Source organism: Aythya ferina (genome assembly GCF_964211825.1).
Source record: "Aythya ferina genome assembly, chromosome: 8".
In the NCBI taxonomy this organism is placed as follows: Eukaryota; Metazoa; Chordata; class Aves; order Anseriformes; family Anatidae; genus Aythya; species Aythya ferina.
In genome coordinates, this window is record NC_140304.1 from 16,326,704 (window position 1) to 16,344,499 (window position 17,796).

A 17,796-nucleotide genomic window follows, 5' to 3' on the forward strand; every position below is an offset into this window, starting at 1 on the left:
AGTAGGGTTGTATTATGTGCAAACTAGTCAAGTCAGACCTTAAGTTTAGTGAACTTACAACGACATTGTCCAAAATGAGGTCTCCATCTGGCATGGCCCTGTATTTTCCCACCATCTCTGTTAACAGTGTATTGTCCTTCTTCCAGTTTATTGTTGGTGTTGGAATCCCATCAGCCACACAAGTCAGAACAGCCCTGGAGTCCTCCATGACAGTGTATTCCACCTCTGTACTGCGAATCTTGGGTGGAACTGTGAAAAGATTTATTTAAATAAATAAATAAAGTTACCTCTATGTGTTATCCAAGCTTTACTGTGAAAACATACAATACTGGATTGAAGAAACTTGGATCTTATATATTGTTTCTTGTCTCAGTCAGTGACCTCCCATTAAACATGCCAGCTAAATGTGTGAAATAAATGAAGCAAAGCAGAAATTGAGCTCAGGGAATGTAATACTCTTCCTTAATTCAAACAACTGGCTGATGCTACAAACCAATAAACTTCACACATTAAGGAGCATAACTTCTCCCTTACATCCTAACTCCTCACCCTCCATGGGTTCATGCTGTCATACTCTACACCGTTTCCATACAGTCCCACTTACTGTGCACAATGAGCTCCATGCTGGAACTGCTGGACCCTGCCAGGTTTGCTGCTATGCATGTGTATCGGCCCGTGTCAGCAGGCTGCACAAACACAATCTGCAGAGTGCCAGTGCTAAGAACTCTTCTTCTCATTGACTCAGTTATCTGCTGTCCGTCTTTATGCCAACTGATCTCTGGCCCAGGGTAGCCTTCAGCTTCACACTGCAGAGTGACAGATTGATCTACAGGAACAACATACTCCTTCAGGTGAGACTTGATGACAGGAGGAACTGAAAAAGAATAAAAAATATTTAGAAAAGAATCAGATGATGTAAGAAGCATGAAACACTTAAATTCTTTGTGAAAACCACCCTAAAAGCAATCTTTGATCCTAAAGTAGACAGACAAATAAAGGGAATAAATCTCCTAGGCTCTGCTCAGTGTCACATCAAATAGGGAAGCATTAGGTCTTTTTGTGTTGCTCATATTTAGGCTTTGACTAACAGAAAATGTTCATGAATTTCCTGTCCGTCAATCACAATAGTTTAGAAGACAATCTACCTTGAACTTTCAGTTTGATCTTCCCCAGAGCAGTGCCAGCTGGATTTTGAGCAACACACGTGTAAGTACCAGCATCTTCAACAGTTGATTTTGCAATCTGTAAACTGCCACTGGGAAGAACCATGTAACCATTGCCTAAAACAAATATAAGCAAAGTATGACTTTCTTTTATTTAAATGAATGGCTTTCTTAGACATAAATTTGAATATTCATAGAAGAGAGAGAAAGTATCTGAGTTCCAGTAAATAGGCTAGAATTACAGGCTTCTAGAGGATACCTGCTGTGATTACATTGATGCCTTCCTTTTGCCACGTTATTATGGGTTGAGGTGTACCCATGGCTTCGCATGGTAATAGGACGGGATTGTTCACAATGACATCCAGCATCCCTGGTTGAGTTTGGATAACTGGTGGTTCTGTACAACAAAATGCAAGGCAAAATGCAACTGGTAAATTTTCAAGGCTAGATAACACAGAGGATATTAGAAATCACATAATATGAGGAGTCTGAGAAGGCTGAATTAGCAACAGCTTGATTCTGCCAACCTTTTGAAGAGCTCTTCTACTGACAGTCCAATCTGTGCTTACCATTACTCTACAGCACTTGTACTTATTATATAGGTAATGCTTTCTGATAGAATGCATTTTCTCCTCAGCTTCCCATCTTACCCTGAACGTGAAGAGTGGCGTGTCTGTGAGCAGACCCAGCTGCATTGCGGGCCACACAGGTATACCGACCTGCGTGCACTAACTGCGCAGCAGGTATTTCAACAGCACCTACATCAGAGATAGAGAACATTACGACATACAGCAATACCCTGTATTCATGGAGAACTCTCTTAAAGCATTCATATTAAGAGGTCTATACTCTTATTCTAATAAAATTGGACAGTTGTGCTTTTTTGAGAGACTGTATTTAATTTATTGCTTCCAGATATGCACAATCATCTCCCCAAACCCTTCACTAATTTTCTGCATCTGAACTCCATCCATGTACAGTACCTGAAGAGAGTATTCTGTAGCCATCTCCTCTGGGAATCAACTTTATGCCATTTTTGGTCCAATGAACTGAGGGAGTAGGAACCCCTGATGCGGTGCAGGAAATTATTACTGGAGAAAGCTTTGTTACCAACACATCTGTGGCTTCATCTGCTATGGATGGGGGCACTAAAAATGAAGATCAGTGTTACTTGCTCATTTTTATTTGTTGTTAATCATTGGAAATAACTTACTGTCTTTCTTGGGAATACCATAGACTTAAGGATATCAGTATCATAAAAGAACCATATACAAATCTCATTTTAAGATTGGAATAATCCAGTGAAATGCTACACATGCACATGCAATAGCAATATCCCCTCTACCTTGAACAGTGAGTTCAACTGCTCTTCGATCTTCTCCTGCATCGTTTGACACAGAGCACTCATAGACAGCTGTGTCATCAACAGTAGGAGAAATGATAACTAAGGAACCAGAAGACAGAAGTCTGAAAAAAGAAAAGAAAGTAAAAGACATTGAAATACTTCTTCTCAGGTAATCAGACGACTGATTTTATAGGCTATTCAAGATTACATTTATGTATGGCTGTTTTTTAAAGTGCCAGATTCATCACTGAACATTTTAAACCCACAAAGAAATGAAAACATCCCTCACCTGTAAGTATTCTGGTTCTGGTCAACACTAAGAAGATGGCCATTCTTCTTCCAGCTAATTGCTGGCCTGGGAATTCCAGTGGTTTCACAGGGCAAAGTGGTCTGCACATTTACAGTAACTGTAATATTAGTATGTCCAGGAGCAATAGTTGGAGGAACTAAGGACAAACAAAACCTAATTATTCAGAATCATTATACACACATGTCCATCCACCCCTTCCTCCCCCCTCATATACACAGAGCTGCACCGCCTGAGCACATTCACTTGATTTTTATACAGAGTAACTTGGCAGTAATTAACCTACTAAACATGTAGTATTGGATGTGTCACGTCTTTCTATTTCCAGTTGGTGTGCACACAACAGATAACAAAGAATAAATATTTTCTTTTCACTTATATTTGGTTGTATTCTTAAAGTTGTCAATTCATTTATTTTTTATTTTATTTTTTAAACAGAGAAACTGAAAAGGGACTAAACTTAATATTGGATCAGGCTGAACAAGAAAAATGATATATCTGGACTTTAGACTTGTAAAAATAAGTATATTGATCTAAACCCAAAACTTTTACCAAGGATCTGCAGATCAATTCGTTTGCGCTCAGTGCCAGCTGTATTAGTCGCCATACACATGTATCTTCCTGTGTCAGTAACATGTGCTGAGTGGATGTGTAGAGATCCATCCTCTAATATGGAATATCTGAAACAAAGCCACACAATTTTTCCCTACTGTCCAATCAACAGAACCATAGGCCATTCTGATAGTACAGACAGAAAAGATGACTGTCTGCACAACAAATAACCTCAACACTTGGTGTCTTAATTTGGGCATATACAGTTTTCTCATTTATTGCAGTTATTATGACTTCATTTTTTCCCAGCACATCCATTTTCTTAAGAAATTATGAAATCTAACTGACATAGTACTCCTACATAAACGATGACAGATTTGCAGATGTCCAAAACTTGTTTTTATGAATTCCCACTGAACTTCAAAAATAAAACAAAACAAAACAAGTTAATGCTTGTATATTTTTCTTTGAAATATAACTGAATTCTTAACCATTTGCCCAGTTCTAGAAAATGCCTAGCTAATTTCTCCTAAAGCATTCAGAAGACAGAAAACATTCATTATAATAAATGAGATCATTCATTATAATAAATGTGAATACTAGAACATATATAAAGTATAATATATTGGAAGCTACAGAGTACACTCAAGGAGCTTTTGGACTGCATGAAATTGCTTGGCTTCATCCTGAATCTTCAAATCTATCAAAAATTGTAAACATCTCCCAGATTTATTGTTCAAAATCTTCAATATCAAAAAAAATCATTACTTTGAGGTTGTCAAAGGAGGCTTTTTTGTTGTTGTTGTTTGTTCTTTTTTTTTTGTCTTTCTTAACAGTAAAAGGGTGAAATCTTTGCTACTGCTACTTTTCTCAAGAACAACTTCTTTAGATATCTATTTTTGCCACCGTATTTTCCATATTTGGGTTTATTTGAGATTATAGCACAAACAGCAGTTCTGATCTGTGAAAACAAAACTCATTTACAAGTTCTAGAAGTCAAATCAAGCTTTCTGTAACTAATACATTGTTAAAAAACAACAACAAATTAAAAAAAAAAGGAGAATATTTATTCTGACTATTGCACAATACCTCGTACTGTTTCCAGTAAAAACAACCCCATCTTTCCTCCATGTAATTCTGGGGGTTGGTACTCCTTCTGCAATACACTCCAGAACAGCAGATGCGTTTATATGGACAACAGTAGTCTGAGGGCTACTTCGGATTGTTGGAGCCACTGTAAAGAAAAAATTCCAAAAGGCATCAGAAAAAAAAAAAAAAAAAAAAGAATTCTGCTCTGACTGAAACTTTACACATGAAAACACATGCAATAACAGGTACAGGGAGGGTTACAATGATGGAACTAAGTTTCTTACCACTCTGAGCACTACATAATTGCCACACTGCAGTAAGGAATGAAAAACAAAGTCTGTCTTAAATGCACTGTGAAGATCATCTTTGCTAGTTACTGTAAAAGTTACTACATAGCTAAATCAGCAGAAGAGTTTAGTATATTTAACTTAGCAAAATAAGGCTGTGAAGTGATATCCTTGATTAAGGAGGAATGAGGAAAAAGAATTTTAAATGGACAGCTAAGTACACTCACTGTGGGGGCACAGCATAATGCAGGTACTTATGAGTGAGTTGCTAAAAGAAGAGAAAGAGGAAAAACAGTTTTTCAGCATCACGAGAGTGTGAGAATAGAATAGTTTCTAATCAGTCTACAGTTGAGGAAAACAAAACAAAACAAAGCAGGTTTAAAATGAAATTCAGAACGTACCAGCAAGCTGATGTTATTAGAGGGCATGTATCAGGATGCACAGGGCCCTCCAAACATTATGTGCCTACCATCTCCTGCTTGGAGCTGCAGAGAAGCCCCAGTTTTCAAGTAACTTGCAAAACCAGTGGCCAAAACAGCTATGCAAACCAAGTCCCCCAAGATACCAGTGAACTGCTTTAACAATTTACATAAATTTGCCCAAGAGCATTTCTCTGTCTTGGATCTGTGTGTTCAGTCTGGATGTATCTTGACTCTGTATCAGGATGAAGGCAGGATGCACAGCACCCTCTGTCAGCAGGAAGCACAGAGAGACAGAGAAGGAGCCATGGTGAGTCCCCAGCAGGTCTTCTAGCATGGGGGACAACTGTGAACTGCAATGGTGAAACACGTGAGGTAATACACCTGGTTTCACAGTTCAGATGCAGCCTAAGTGGCCTGCACCTGGCTACAAAGGGACTATTAATGCTTCTTTCTTGCCATTTGAAATCCAGCAGAAATACCATGCAAAGATCAAAACCAACAAGAACAGTTTCATAATTTTACCATGTACTGTCAGCACGAACTCCCTGGTCATTTTTCCTGCAATATTACTTGCCACACATGTATAGCTTGCTGCATCACTGAGGTCAGCATTATTGATTTGCAGGTATCGCCCACTGGATAGGATTCGAACTCGAGGAGTTCCCTAAGGGGAAAGAGAGAGAGTTTGATGGATTTAATTTTATGATTGTTCTCTTTCTAAAGATAGAGCTTTTTTTTTTTTTTTTTTCTTTTTTTTGTTTCAGAGTATGAACAGCCACGAAAGAGGGACAAAGACAAACAAAGGGCTGAATTAACTGCTTGTTTAACTTTATTTATAGCCATGAAGATAATAGGATAAACAAGTTTTTAATAAGTTATCATTTAGTAGTGGTTCCACCTTGAAACTCCTTCTGGGGTGTGTGCCTGAATAAGGTGGCTTTTTGTGTTAACTAATCCACAACGTACAGCCAAAGGGCTTTTGAGTTTTTACAGAAAAGGGGAAGCCATTAGCACATGATTATTATTTTTTTTCCCCCAAAATCCATGCATACCACCAGCAGAAGAAATACCAGTTTCTCTAGACTGTTCTTCAAACATTACAAGTCTCGACCAGACAGAATCCAACATAAACTTAGCCTATTAGGTTTGCTAGCCAGCATTTCTGGATATGAGGAAACCACTCTTTTCAGCTCTGAGAATGTACAGCACCTGCTCAGCAGCCTTTTTTTTTTTTTTTTTTTTTTTTTAACCACAGCTAGTCTGGATAAGAACTGAACAACTGAATGACAGTAATGCCAACTACAAGTGTTCCAAAAACTGACTGGATAAAAAAACAGGAACCCACCCCCACCTCCCCTTAAAAACAAACAAACAAACAAAAAACTTTACAGTATGCACTATGCACACTTCAGATAACATTTGAAGCCAACATTCCCGTTTGCTCTTTTGGTTAGAAGGTATGCAGAAAGTTAGAAGGTCTGTTGTAGCAACTACAACAGATATGTGAAACACTTCTGGTTCTGCACCTCTCTGTAGTACCACTCAAGTACTCTGCTCTAACACTAGGCACCAACACAGCAAGTCTAAGGATGCAAACCAGACAACACTGTCGGAACCTCACAGGTGAAATGATTCACCACCAGGATGGATTACAGACACAGAAGGCAAAACACAGGCAATGAAGCTATTGTTTAAAACTTTCACTATACTCAAGGCATGTCAGAAACATCAACTTTAAAAAAAAAATACAAATTCAGAAATTCTTTTAGTTTCTAAATAAAGATGGACTAGGTCCAGACACTCCTATTTACTTATTTTGGTAACACTCGAGGTGCATTTCCCAAAAGCAAGGAAGAGTGCCGAGACTATGACTGCCAAAGCTGTCCCAGGCTAGGTCTTCCTATAGTTCTGCTACTGAAAGTGGTGGTGTTGCACAATTACATCATTAAACGCAGAGAAGTCTAGCGTTTTCAAAATCTGCACAGTGGAAGACAACAAAATGAGGAGGAATGACACCCTCCATTACCAGGCCGTTTCAAAAAGCAGTGATGACTTAAACCAAAGTGGCACTGCAATCTGAAAATCTGACTTCTCCAGTCATCTCTTGTCATTGTGAATCCTCAATGTTCCCAAGATAAGGAGGTCCATATCACAGAACCACAGAATTGTAGGGATTGGAAGGGACCTCAAGAAATCGTCGGGTCCAACCCCCCTGCCAAAGCAGGTTCCCTAGAGCAGGTTGAACTGGATGGCATTCAGACTGGCCTTGAATATCTCCAGAGAAGGAGACTCCACAACTTCCCTGGGCAACCCGTTCCAGTGCTCCATTACCCTCACTGTGAGGAAGTTCTTTCGCATGTTGGTGTGGAACTTCCTGTGCTCCATGTTTTGGCCATTGCCCCTTGTCCTGTCCCCAGAAACCACTGAAAAGAGGCTGGCCAAATCCCAATGTCTCCCACACTTAAGATATTTGCAAATATTGATAAGATCCCCTCTCAGTCTTCTCTTCTCAAGGCTGAGCAGACCCAGATCTCTCAGCCTTTCCTCATAGGGAAGATGCTCCAGGCCCCAATCATCTTTGTTGCCCTCCACTGGACTCTTTGCAGGAGATCCCTGTCTTTCTTGTACTGGGGAGCCCAGAACTGCACACAGTAATATTCAAGGTAACGTTCCCTAGCAGCACTTAGTAAGACACAATCACTCCTCGTATTCTTACTTCTACCACAGATATTTCATTCTTCTAAATTTACAATAGAAAAAGAGCCTGAAGAACGGTCTGACGCAGGTAAAACAAAGAAGCAGAACTTTGTATGAAGACTACTGATGGGCTACAACTAAGGGAGACAAAATTCATAAGATAAATTTGTTTCCTCTTTATTCACAAATAAAGATCAATATAGGGAAAATTATTAATTAATTTCAGTTAATAGCTTAATTTAAATTGTTCTGTTGTAAATCATCTGGCTTCCGAGTCATCATAAAATGATGAGAAATTTAGAAAAGAAAAAAAACAACACCGTTCTGTTTAAACTATCCTCATCTTGCTCAACCACCAAGGACTCAATGCCTTATATGACACTACATGGAACCATGAGTGAAAAAGATGCATTTGATACAAACCCGTGGTGGTTAGCAATCCATGGTTTGTTTTTTCCCCAATGTAAAGAAATTTAATTCCTTCCTAAATGCTACTAGAATATGAGGATGCATAATATACCCAAAGGAAATATATAGTGTAGTCTTCTCTCAGCTACCTTTCCTGGGAAGCCATTCAGGAGTATACCGAAGGCTTCTAGGATTGTTCAGAGGATCCAGGAGGAGCAAGGGATCCCCCTAAAGGAAAAAAGAACAAGTAACAGCGGGATGGCCACTTCACATGCTTGCTAGCTTCAGGTACTCATTTAGGACTAACTGTATTTGTACTGGGGCAACTCAGCTTGAATTCAAGGCACTGTAACTTGACTGCACTGAAGGAGCAAGTGAACAGAATAAGAAACCTCAAGCATTGTGTGTAAAAATTAAAGGGAGCAACAAACTAATACAAATAATATAACTCCTGTACCTCTAAAAGTTCTCCATTTTTAAGCCATGAGATTGTCGGAGGTGGTACAGCATCTGACTTGCATTCCAGTATAACTTGCCTGTTCTGCAACACAGTGAGGTCCTGTGGACCACTGGTACCAGCAATATTAGGAGGAACTGTTACAAAAATTAAGAAGAAAAACAAACACCACAGATATGAGCCACCATTAAAACTATTAATTGAAAAATTTGATTTTATTTCTCAATATTTAAAATAAAGACAAAGCTACAGTACCACTGATTAGTTCTGCTCGTCAATACTTGTGTTAAATACACCATGTTTGTATAACTGGTGAACCTGTTTCTTACATCACACACTGGAAACTACTGTGACAAATTAATTTAAAGTCCATTCTCAGTGAAGGCACCAGCATTTAAGCCAGGCAGAGTGGGGATCACAGAATTTCCATAAACTCTCCGTCAAGAAACAGGGAAGCTATAACCTTCAAGAAGAAACCTTAGTCGTATTGTAAAACTGCATAAGTCCTGGTGTATTCTACCTTAACTGACACTACATTTTATGTATTCATTTGTAAATAGATTTCTTAAGTTTTTCTACTGAAAAACTAATATCATGGACATCATTACACTTTATACTCTTTTTAATAAGCATAATAAACTCAGTTCAAATGACCCCTGATGTCGATTATTGATATCTGTAACCTTCCTGTTTATTCAAAAAACAAGACTTGGATTAAATCAGGTAGAACTTTCCCTTTTAATTGCTCATCAAGTTTAGAATACTTAATCTTATACAGAAATGTTAGTTATCATATGATATAACATCATTTTCTCAAAACATGTATTTCTTCTTTAATACATTAGCCATTAAATTGCGATACTGTTACATACCTTAGGAGTTTACAGTTTGAGGAATATTTTTTGCCTAAATTAAACTTACCGTGCACTCTTACTAAATATTCCTTATCATCATCTCCTGCTGGGCTAGATGCCACACATGTGTATCTTCCTGTGTCCTCCACCTAGAAACACATGGACAACTTCAGCAAGAATTGCAGTATCTGGGAACAATTCAGAAAAACAGTGAAATATAAACATGGACAGCAAAATTTAAAGGGCAGCACTTAAAAGTAAAGACAACAGATAAGAACTGTCTGAAAATAAATGAAAAAGAGTTCTTAGACTCATAGAATGGTTTGGGTTGGAAGGGACCTTAAAGATCATGTAGTTCCGACCCCCCTGCTGTAGACAGGGACACCTCCCACTACATCAGGTTGCTCAAAGCCCCACCCAACCTGGTCTTGATCACCTCCAGGGATGGGGCATCCACAGCTTCTCTGGGCAGCCTATACCAGTGCCTCATCACCCTCTGAGTGAAGAATTTCGTCCTTGTATCTCATCTAAACCTACCCTTGCTTAATTTAACACCATTATTCCTTGTTCTGTCACTAAATTTCCTGATAGTCTATCCTGTAGGTTACCCATTTTTCCTTTAGGCACCCTTTAAACACTGGAAGGTTGCTATAAGGTCTCCCTGTAGACCTGTCTTCTCTAGTTCTTGGAAACTTGCTTCTATTACCATGGTAGGATGGTACAGAGATTGCTTAGGAGCAGCAGGGCTCTAAATAATCTCTCTGGGTAATTTGCTTCCAGGAAGAACCTCTTCTCTTTGTGATACTTTCTGTTATAGTTGATCAATGAAGAAGGAAACAGCTGTAAGTATGCATCTACATGTATGCAAAGGTCAGTTCTGGATACTAAGGAAGTTTTATTATGCACATATCCTAAAATGTCTTTATGCTTTCTCTGTCCTGTAAACTCCTCATTGTAAAGATGAAAAGTGTTTGCTTTAGAAGCAAAACCAGCTCAAATGAATCAAACTGCTCGTCCTTCTTCCTGAGCCCCATCCCACTTGTGTTTGGTGACCTTCAGCCTGGCTGAGTGTAGCTGAATACAGCTTTAGTTTAGTGGTCTAGTTCTGTGCAAGTTACTTTTCCATGGACTCTTTTATTGCCTGAATTAATCTGAAAGCCTTTGTATTGTCTTTATTTATTTTTATTTAACTTATAACATAGGTGGCTGCAAAGGCATTTTTTCCCCTGCAGTCTATGGCCTATACATGTGAGAAGAAAATAAATCTTAGGAAAATCTCAGTTCTCTGAAAAAGAAGAAAGGCTAAGGAAGAACTATAAAATATGGAAGAAGAAAAACAAGTGACAGTAACAAGATTCAAACAGGCAGAAAATCAACAATATAAGATTACGGACACAGACTAAAAAGAGAAATAAACCCAGAAAAAGGCACAAGTCCCTAGACTTGATTGTTCTTCGTGTGAGAAAGCAGCAATAAATAAAGAATGAACTTGAATAATGCTCAGAAGAGGCAGAAGTACTTGGTCACTCTTAACCCACAATACTACTGCTTGTTCTGTACGGAAAATTCCTAGGCCAAGGCTTGAAAAATATATTCTCCAACTGTACATGCAAGCAGATTAATTGAATAGAGGTTTTTGAGGACCTTTCTTAGGACAGCCCTAATAGCAGACAATTTTGTACACTCCTCTAGGGTTGGCTGTTTTGAAACAAAATGTTTTCAAAACTTTTGAGACTGTTTTGAAACAAATGTTTTACCTGAGCACTGGTTATTCGAAGCACTTCTCTTAGGACATGAACATTGTCGTTCTGCAGAAGTGGGCGCCCATCCTTCATCCATGAGATTTTGGGGACTGGAATGCCAGTAGACATGCAAAGAAGTTCAAGGGGGTTGTTGACAATCACAGAGAGCTCCTCTGGTTGATCAGAACCATTGATGTGAGGAGGCTCTACAGAAAGAAAAACATTCATGTTGTTTACTGACTCAGCCTAATTCACCAACTTGTGTTCAGAATTTATAGAATTAGTCTGCATCAGTATTATGCCTGGCTGTACAACTGGGTATATCATGATTTCCATCTGCCTCTGTTTAGAAATCTGCACATTTTGTGAAATTAATTTAGTAGTCAATGTTTTCATAATCCCAGGGAAAAAAAAATTTACATAGTATCAGCAAAGACTTTTATTATCTCTTCGCTGTTGTACCTTCAGCTGTGCTATCAACCTGTCAAGCTGAATTTCCACTAACCCAATTTGTTTGTTTATATGAAATTACTTTGCAAATCACTTTACTGCTAGTTGGCATATTTCAGTACTCCTGAGATTTTGAGTAAAAATACATATATTACACAAACATCTTTAGGTATGTTCCATATCCTATTTGTCTTATTAAATACAGAAGATGTTTATTGAAAATACTCCCTTATCACTAGACAATTTTTGAAATGTTGCCCTGAGTAGATACTCATTTACTGCTTGCATTTTGTTCAGCTGACAGGTTAACCTTACCCAGCACTTTCAGGGAAAAGTGCTTGCTGATATCTCCAGCTTCATTGGACGCTACACAAGTGTATTTGCCTGTGTCACCAATTTCTGCTTTTACAAAATGAAGGACCATTCCTTGGTCACTTGAAGTTAGGTGAGCTCCAAGGCTTAGAGGATTTCCATTTTTAAACCAGGACACAGTAGGGACAGGAGTGCCATCAGTAAAACACTTCATTGAGGTTGAACTGCCTTTTATTACAGTCATGTCCTCTGTTCCTCCAGCATTATCCAAGCTTGGTGGTACTGCAGAGAAACAAAGAGCTGATTCACACAGAGTACACACAATAGTTAATTCTGAATATAAAATAACTGCAGTGCAGCTACCCTTTTGCGTCTCATCACCTGCACTCCTTATTTTATATTAAGTAATTGAGTTAAAATTCACTTGAAAATTGTACTTTATTACTCATTCTAAAAAAACACCTGTGACACTTCATGGGTGCCAATTCAAGTAAGAACTCTTTGAGGGTTAAAATACTGCATTAAAACAAAACAAAACAAACAAACAAACAAACAAACATAAAAAAGTGAATGTATTTCTAATGATTATCTAAGTATGAAACACTTGTGGATGTCTGCAACTTTGTGTTTATGAGAAGGAAAAAAGAAGATTAGGTTTAAGAAATTAACTGAGCAATAGATTTTTTACATATAGCTTTTCAGAGAAACTTACCAAAAATTTGAAGGCTGTAATGCTTGTTGTCCACTCCAGCTCTGCTAGATGCTACACAAGTGTACACACCAGCATCAGATATCTGCACTCGGGCAAGTCTAAGGAGAAAATCATTTTAGTTGAGCTGTAACTGGAATACAGTATCACACTTTTATTATGGCATGGTTTGGATCAAATTTTACTCTTGCTTCCAACAATGCTAGCTAGCAAAAGACAGAAAATCCAGCTAGCTATGTTAAAATAAATGAAAACCAACCTTAGAATTTGCCCAGCTGACAGCAACCTGATTTGGGAGGAGACAGACAGAGGAAGGCCATTCTTTAACCAGTTTATCTGCGGAGATGGAGTTCCAGTAGCAGTACATTCAATATTTATGGAGGTGTCCAAAAGAACAGTGAGGTCCTCTGGTTCACCTTTATTATTGGTTATTGCTGGAGGAACTACATTTTGTGAATGTTGAAAAGGAAGATGTTAAGACTGCTTCTTAAAATCATTCCATATATGTAATTTTGCAATACCAGGAAGCCTATGAAATCTTGCACCTAATGTCTCACAGGCATTTAAGAAAGAAGAGGCTCCCCAATTTTTTTAACAGTAAAACCTCTAACAATAATATTGAGCATTAATAAATACTTGCTTGCATATTTAAAACCAGATGCACTGTAGAATGATTATAACACTCCCTCTTATTTGTGCTGGCTGTGGCAAATGAGATCTTTGGGCTCAGAGCCTGAAGCTCATGGGGAAAAAATGGCATTTCAGAGGGGAGCAAGTGGTCAAGAATTGGAGGGAATGCGTTGAACCTCTTAAAGGCCTAATGGGACTTTGCAATTTGCTACCAAAGGTATCTACTTCAATGAACCTTAAATAACATGAAAGCTAGAATCACAAAGGAGGAAAGTTAGCTTAACTTCTAGATGTATAGGCTGACAATTTTAAAGTATACAGAAAACTTCAAAATGACTGGTTAAGTATTCTGGATCATGATTCTAAAAAAAACATTGTTTTTAGCTGTCTTTTTGTTTGGTTTTATAGTCTGAAAGCCTTTTAAGTCTTGGGGGCAAAAAGGGACTCACTTTATAAAGAAGGTCCAGGCACATGCAGCTCCAAGCTCTGACTGACTTAGGATCCCATTGCACACCATTACAGTTGCATGGTAAGATGACTTAAGTTGATGATTGCTTGAGCCTCAGCCAATACAAATTGACCAAAACAGTCTCCACTATTGTATAGGGATGTGACGTGGTACTTTTTTCAGTATTATTTTTTTATTATATTAAAGGTCATCTTGTTACTCTTCTCATACTCACATTCCAACTAATGCTGACTCTCACTGTATAACTGGGACACATGCTTACACCTCTGTGAAATGCTTCCTATGCAGAACTTTTTCACACTAATCACAGCACATCAGGTTCTTATTTTGCAAAAAATAAAATGTCCACATACAACAATGGCAAAGAAGAATTATGCTGTCTTCTTTATATAATTTTGTGTAAGAAAACAAGAATTTCATCCCAAACTATATCATATTTCTTTTAAACTCTAAATAATCTATTTCTCAGGGAAGAGGGAACCTTTAACAATTAGTGTTCTACCTTATTACTTTGGTTTTACTGATGTACTTTGACAAGAATTAATGCAAATTGATTAACAGAAAAAAAAAAAAAAAAGGAATATCATGGTAAATCAGCCCCTAGTGAATCTCAGCAAGAAAAAAATTACCAAAAGCAGAATTCCTCTATTATAAAATACACCAAACAAACTAATTTCTGTTTATCCTAAAACGTATTTAACAGCAATTTAAATAATCTTGTCATTGACAGAACATCCTGTGTAACATACTGTGATATCTACAGTACATGAAATTGGAAATGTGCATGTAGTATTATCCTGAAGACAGGCATTCTTTTCTTGGCCCTCTCTTGAGTGCACTTACAAAGGCACTCATAGGATTATGGACCAGATTTTAGTTTCACATCTGTGAAAACTCACCATATACATTCAAGTTGAAAATTTGATCTTCCTCTCCTGCAGGATTAGTAGCCACACAAGTATATTTTCCTGTATCAGAAGTGAGAGCTCTGAAAATGGTTAATGTGCTGCCATCTGGAGTTACTCTGCAAGGAAGGTCATAAAACACGGTGAATTTGTTTATATATTATTATGACCTAGCAAATAAACATTCAGTTTTGTACATTTAAATCAATTCCCTCTATCCTCTTGGGAATTTCACTAGAGAACCACTGTTTTCTGTAAATTATTTATTAGAGATAGGCTAGGAAGCTTTTTTTTTTTTTTTTTTTTTTTTAATTCCAAACAGGTTTTTCAAGAATCCATAACAAAAAGCATCAAGATCTTTCCCCTCCAAAAGAACTTAATGGAACTTGCAGAGCTTTACAAATTTGAATTAATCTGATGAACTTTCAGGGAACTTATTAACTGAGAAAAAAAACAGATATCATATATATATATCTCAGTATAATTTTATTTAAAAAAAATCAAAGTAGTAACAAAGTATACTAGAATGATAAAAGATGAAGAGGGAGATGATGTTCTTAACCTGGCTAACCAGGACTCAGACCCTCTTTAAGCACACTTTAGGACCCTAGAATTAAAGAATGGTTCCTCTTTCCTGTCCTCTTTACACTCTTCGTATTTTAAATTATACAAGAAAATAATTCAGTACCTGCTAATTTTTACTTGCCTTATTCTTTGTAAATCATCACTGGCAACTGTTTTTCCATCTTTAAGCCATTGCATAACAGGTGTGGGAACACCACTAGCATCGCAGACAAGCTGGATGCTTTCTCCCAGCAGGACACTGACCTCACTAGGCATTTCAGAGCCGACAATATTAGGAGGAACTAGGAATGTAGGATGGTAGGAAGAGAACATTCATCAGCAAAAGACATAATTTAAGCTATAAAAAGTAATGCTGCAGTAGCTTAGTGCTACTACTAATTATTGTAGTACCTTCAACACAAAACTAGTTTAGAGAGTATAGTATTACTTTGTTTCTAGAGGAAGTTCTGTGAAGATAAGTTCAAAGCCCCTTTAATCATTTCTAAAACCCACTCATTTACAAGATTACAGAAATCATGTAATACTTGCTATTTATTTAACATCTACCTACCTGCTCAAACAAGGCTGACTAACATGGACAATAACATTATGACAATCCCAGTTCACGCAACATCACAATACACTAACAACAAAATGCCAGCTTAATTCTTGAGCATATGCTTAGTACACAGTCAAATGCCCTACTGCATCAATGACAATCATATTCCCATCAACAGAGAGCCACTTGCTCCGCCCTAACCAGCAAGCCATTTTCAGTCTGTTCTCCTAAAGAACACGAATGACAGTCACGCTATCTGTCATGCTATCTGGTCCCACTTGTCAAATTTAAGTCATATTAGATGAAGCAAGTAGCTTAATATTCAGTTCCTAAACTTGAGGTAAACAGGCATGTAGACAGGGATACACAAGAACTAGTACCCCCACAGAACAACTGCTCTTTTGAACAGTCACTGGATCTGTGTGGCCTGCTGATGGCTAGCTGTCACATCTGTACCTGCTGGCACACACAACTCACAGCTCCTCTGCCTCTTCCCCAACCAGCAACTGCTGGCCTAGGAAGGGACCACAGCAGAAAGCTGCAGATGCTGTACAAGCAGTGTGTTACTGAACATGGGAGGCTAGTGAAATTAATGGGGATGAGTCATTAAGAACAGAGGAAAGTAGAGGTGCTTGCAGTATAAGAGTGATGTATAGGGAGGCAAGAAATATACAATTCCCTAACAAATAGGGGTTTCTTATTTGACTGAGGAAATAATTTATTTTTTTAATAAGAAAATTCTTCCAGTACTTCTATCTCCTTCTGTTTGCTATGAGGAAAAAAGGCAACAGGTATTATTGCTTCTGGAACACCATGTATGTGTGTTGTTCCACACTTAACCAGTGAAGCTTCAGTGATCAGCAGAAGGAAGGATGTGATCAGCTGCAAACACACAGAGTGTGTCAGTTCCTGACAGCTTTCAAGTTCTCCTACTATGAGAGGTAAATAATATTCTTTTTCATGCAAATTTCTCACTAGATATATAATCTTCTAACCATTTTTTTCCCACTGGTTGCAAATGATAGGAATACTGATCCAAATTCTCCACTTCTCTGTGTATGTTACCTCAGTGTCTCTAGTACAGATACAGCATCATACTCAAAAATTACTAACCAATTCTGCCCACTGCACTCATATGACTTACCTTGAATGGAAAGAATGTAACTTTTCTGAGCTTTTCCCTCTATATTTGAGGCAATACATGTGTAGGTCCCACTGTCCAGAAGCTGAGAGCGAGCAATCTGAAGCTTGCTTCCACCAGATAAAATATGAACTTCAGGAGAATCAGAATTTTCTGAAAATATGTAAACAGGTGGTCATTCCAAAGCAGGCCACAAAGAGTAAACATATCCTGAGAAAATTTTTCATCAAAATTTCAGAACAAAATTAAAAGATTCCAATCACTTAATGTAAGAGTCTACCTAGAGACAGATGAACAACAACAACAACAAAAAAAGACTACAAATTGCACAGCAGTACTCCAAAGGGGGAAAAAAGAGCAGGAAAGAGTATGAAGGAATGTTACCTAGTGGTTTTCCATTCTTAAACCAGGCTAGTTTCGGTGGAGGAATTCCAGTAGCATCACACACGAAGGTAATGGAATTACCGATTGTTTCATTCATCCACTCTTGTTCGGGGCCTTCTATATGTGGTGGCACTACAAATTGAATGGAAGTCTGAATAGTTTGCTTACCAAATATTTTTGTAAATTGATTTTGAATTATCTGCTCTACAATATCTATGACATTATAATAATGACTACTGAAGATAGTATGGAGTATGCTCACCATAAACATTAAGATGGAAATTTTTATCATCTTGTCCTGCAATATTTATGGCTTTGCACACATACTGGCCAGTGTCAGAAACCTAGAA

General features: G+C 37.8%; 1 protein-coding gene across 4 annotated transcripts in view; it reads right to left on the reverse strand.

Annotated features, from left to right (window-relative positions):
• Positions 1-17,796, reverse strand: part of HMCN1 (hemicentin 1) — a 213,607-nt gene that overhangs the window by 28,737 nt on the left and 167,074 nt on the right. For all 4 annotated transcript variants that reach the window (XM_084527348.1, XM_084527346.1, XM_084527347.1 and 1 more), the window contains exons 61-82: positions 17,709-17,790; positions 17,447-17,578; positions 17,066-17,215; positions 15,505-15,664; positions 14,793-14,917; positions 13,054-13,237; positions 12,798-12,895; positions 12,089-12,367; positions 11,339-11,529; positions 9,649-9,730; positions 8,728-8,864; positions 5,688-5,829; positions 4,457-4,601; positions 3,368-3,495; positions 2,798-2,954; positions 2,509-2,630; positions 2,147-2,311; positions 1,814-1,921; positions 1,423-1,560; positions 1,146-1,280; positions 605-874; positions 59-249 (exon numbers count right to left, since the gene is read on the reverse strand). In XM_084527348.1, the coding sequence (XP_084383474.1) occupies positions 59-249; positions 605-874; positions 1,146-1,280; positions 1,423-1,560; positions 1,814-1,921; positions 2,147-2,311; positions 2,509-2,630; positions 2,798-2,954; positions 3,368-3,495; positions 4,457-4,601; positions 5,688-5,829; positions 8,728-8,864; positions 9,649-9,730; positions 11,339-11,529; positions 12,089-12,367; positions 12,798-12,895; positions 13,054-13,237; positions 14,793-14,917; positions 15,505-15,664; positions 17,066-17,215; positions 17,447-17,578; positions 17,709-17,790 (3,321 nt within the window). The remainder of the gene's footprint in view (positions 1-58; positions 250-604; positions 875-1,145; positions 1,281-1,422; positions 1,561-1,813; positions 1,922-2,146; positions 2,312-2,508; positions 2,631-2,797; positions 2,955-3,367; positions 3,496-4,456; positions 4,602-5,687; positions 5,830-8,727; positions 8,865-9,648; positions 9,731-11,338; positions 11,530-12,088; positions 12,368-12,797; positions 12,896-13,053; positions 13,238-14,792; positions 14,918-15,504; positions 15,665-17,065; positions 17,216-17,446; positions 17,579-17,708; positions 17,791-17,796) is intronic.